Here is a 2,296-nt window from a genome sequence, read left to right on the forward strand (position 1 = left end):
GGGGGGAAATGTAGTGCCAGTCAGTTTCTGCTGAAGGGGGCGCAGGAAATGCAGTGCCAGTCAGTGCCTGATAAACGAGGGGGCTCAGTGCCAGTCAGTGCCAGTTGCTGGAATGTTACAAAGCCTCATCGTTTCCCATGGATGGCCTCTGTTAATTCTTTTCTGTCGGTAAGGATGGGGTGGGATCAGGGCAGTGAGCAAACTTCAAAGAAGTAATGTTTAACAAACAGTGTAAACAAACTTTAGACTACAAGTCGCAAAGCAATGAAATAGTTCATTGAACGGAGTGTGTGCGAGTTGGGATCAGAGAGAGAGAGAGCACACAATGAATCTTTCCTAGCTGTTACGTTCAGCCAATCTGAGTGAATTCCCCCACCATTAACGGACTGCTGGCTTACAGATTGTCGTTATCTCCTGATTTATTCTCTGTCCCACTACACCACCGTTGTTTCTTTTCTCTCTTCAAATAGATTGTATGTGATTTGATCCCAGACTGTTTCTTGCAACCGGACTTATTCATCCTCGAAGCTATCCCAGCACCCTGACCCAGCGGCCTGATAAACCCCCTCCAGCTCTCTACACCCCCTCCTTATCTCTGTCACCTCCTCCAGCTCCCTACACACCCTCCCTATCTCTGTAACCTCCTCCAGCCCCCTACACCCCACTCCCTATCTCTGTAACCTCTTCCAGCCCCCTACACACCCTCCCTATCTCTGTCACCTCCTCCAGGCCCCTACACACCCTCCCTATCTCTGTAACCTGTGCAGTGGGGGAGGAGGTATATGGTTAGCTCAGTTGGCTCGGCGGCCAGTTTGCGATGCAGAGTGACAACGCCCTGGGTTCAACAGGCTCAGGTTACCATGTTGTCACTTTTTCTGAACCTCTCGCCTCACCAGAGGCCTGGTGATCTTCTGGTTAAACCACTGCTACCACCAATACACCCTGCCTGCATGTCGAGGGGTCCCACGTTACTCCCGGTGAAGCCCATATGGAGCCAGGGCCCCCCGCTACTCGCGGTGAGGACTGTACGGCTCCAGGGACCCCATGTTACTCCCGGTGAGGCCCGTACAGCACCGGGGGGCCCCACGTTTCTCCCGGTAAGGCCTGTACGGCTCCGGGGACCCCACGTTACTCCCGGTGAAGCCTGTACAGCGCCGGGGGGCCCCACGTTACTCCCGGTGAGGCCTGTATGGCTCCAGCAGGCCCCGCATTACTCCTGGTGAGGCCCGTATGGCTCCAGGGGGCCCCGCGTTACTCCCGGTGAGGGCTGTACGACTCCAGGGACCCCGCATTACTCCCGGTGAGGCCTGTACAGCACCGGGGGGCCCACGTTACTCCCGGTGAGGCCTGTACGGTACCGGGGCACCCCGCATTACTCCCAGCGTAGTGTGAACAGGTTTAATTTGAGACGTTTGAGGAGGAGGTCGTGTGCTAGCCATTGCCCGCTGCGCGAAGTGCCAACGTTTACCCGGGATGGTCAGATTCGGGGTTTTTGGGGGGGGTGGGGGTGCGCAGTCAGGAAGCGTAAGTTTTTTGAACAGCCACATCCTTAACCCCTCTGTCCGTTCCCAGCTCCCGACACAACGTGTGTGACCTTCAGCCCGATGGGGTGAGGCTGGCCCCTCCGTCCAGTGGTGGTCCGCAAAGCAACAATCCCCGGCCCACCCGAACCAATCACGAGGAGCCGAAGGTACCGCGCCAGACTCGGGAGAAGGTCACGGTGACTGGCGTTCGGAAAGGAGGGCGAGTAAGGGGGAGGAGGTGTGCTGAGGGGGAGGGGAAGAACCGTGGAGAATGGGGACAGAAGGAGTCGAGAGGAGACACAGAGAGAGGGAAAAGGATTGATGGTGTGAGAGCAACGAGGGGAGATGGAGGGGGCAGGGAGAAGGAGGGGGTTGAGGGGAGACGGTGTCAGGGCAATGAGCAGAAGTGGAAGGAGAAGGGAAATGGTGGGAGGGCAATGAGGAGAGATGGAGGCAGGGAAGGGGGTGTGGGGGACAGATGATGGAGGGAGGAAGGGGCAAGTGGAGATGGTGTGAGGGGTAGGGGCAGGGAGGACAGCAGGAGATGGGAGACAGGGTTGGAACTGCTGAACAACGACATCCCACTCATCTGTCTATCTCTCTCTCTCTCTCTCGTCCTCCCCACTCCCACCTCTTGCTACCCTCTATCTTTCTCGTTCTGTCCCTCTCCCTGTCTCCCCTTTTCTCACGCTCTCTCACTCTCACTTTCTGTCTCTCCCCATCTCTCTGTTTTTGTCTCTCTCTCTCTCTCTCTCCCTCCCCCCCTCTCCCCC

The 2,296-nt window shown here is 57.1% G+C and overlaps 1 protein-coding gene across 4 annotated transcripts in view; it reads left to right on the forward strand.

Annotated features, from left to right (window-relative positions):
* Positions 1 to 2,296, forward strand: part of LOC125487733 (membrane-associated guanylate kinase, WW and PDZ domain-containing protein 2-like) — a 38,955-nt gene that overhangs the window by 28,266 nt on the left and 8,393 nt on the right. For all 4 annotated transcript variants that reach the window (XM_048619895.1, XM_048619898.1, XM_048619896.1 and 1 more), the window contains one exon: positions 1,573 to 1,690. In XM_048619895.1, the coding sequence (XP_048475852.1) occupies positions 1,573 to 1,690 (118 nt within the window). The remainder of the gene's footprint in view (positions 1 to 1,572; positions 1,691 to 2,296) is intronic.

Source organism: Rhincodon typus, chromosome 44 (assembly GCF_021869965.1).
Source record: "Rhincodon typus isolate 14 chromosome 44, sRhiTyp1.1, whole genome shotgun sequence".
Classification (NCBI taxonomy): Eukaryota; Metazoa; Chordata; class Chondrichthyes; order Orectolobiformes; family Rhincodontidae; genus Rhincodon; species Rhincodon typus.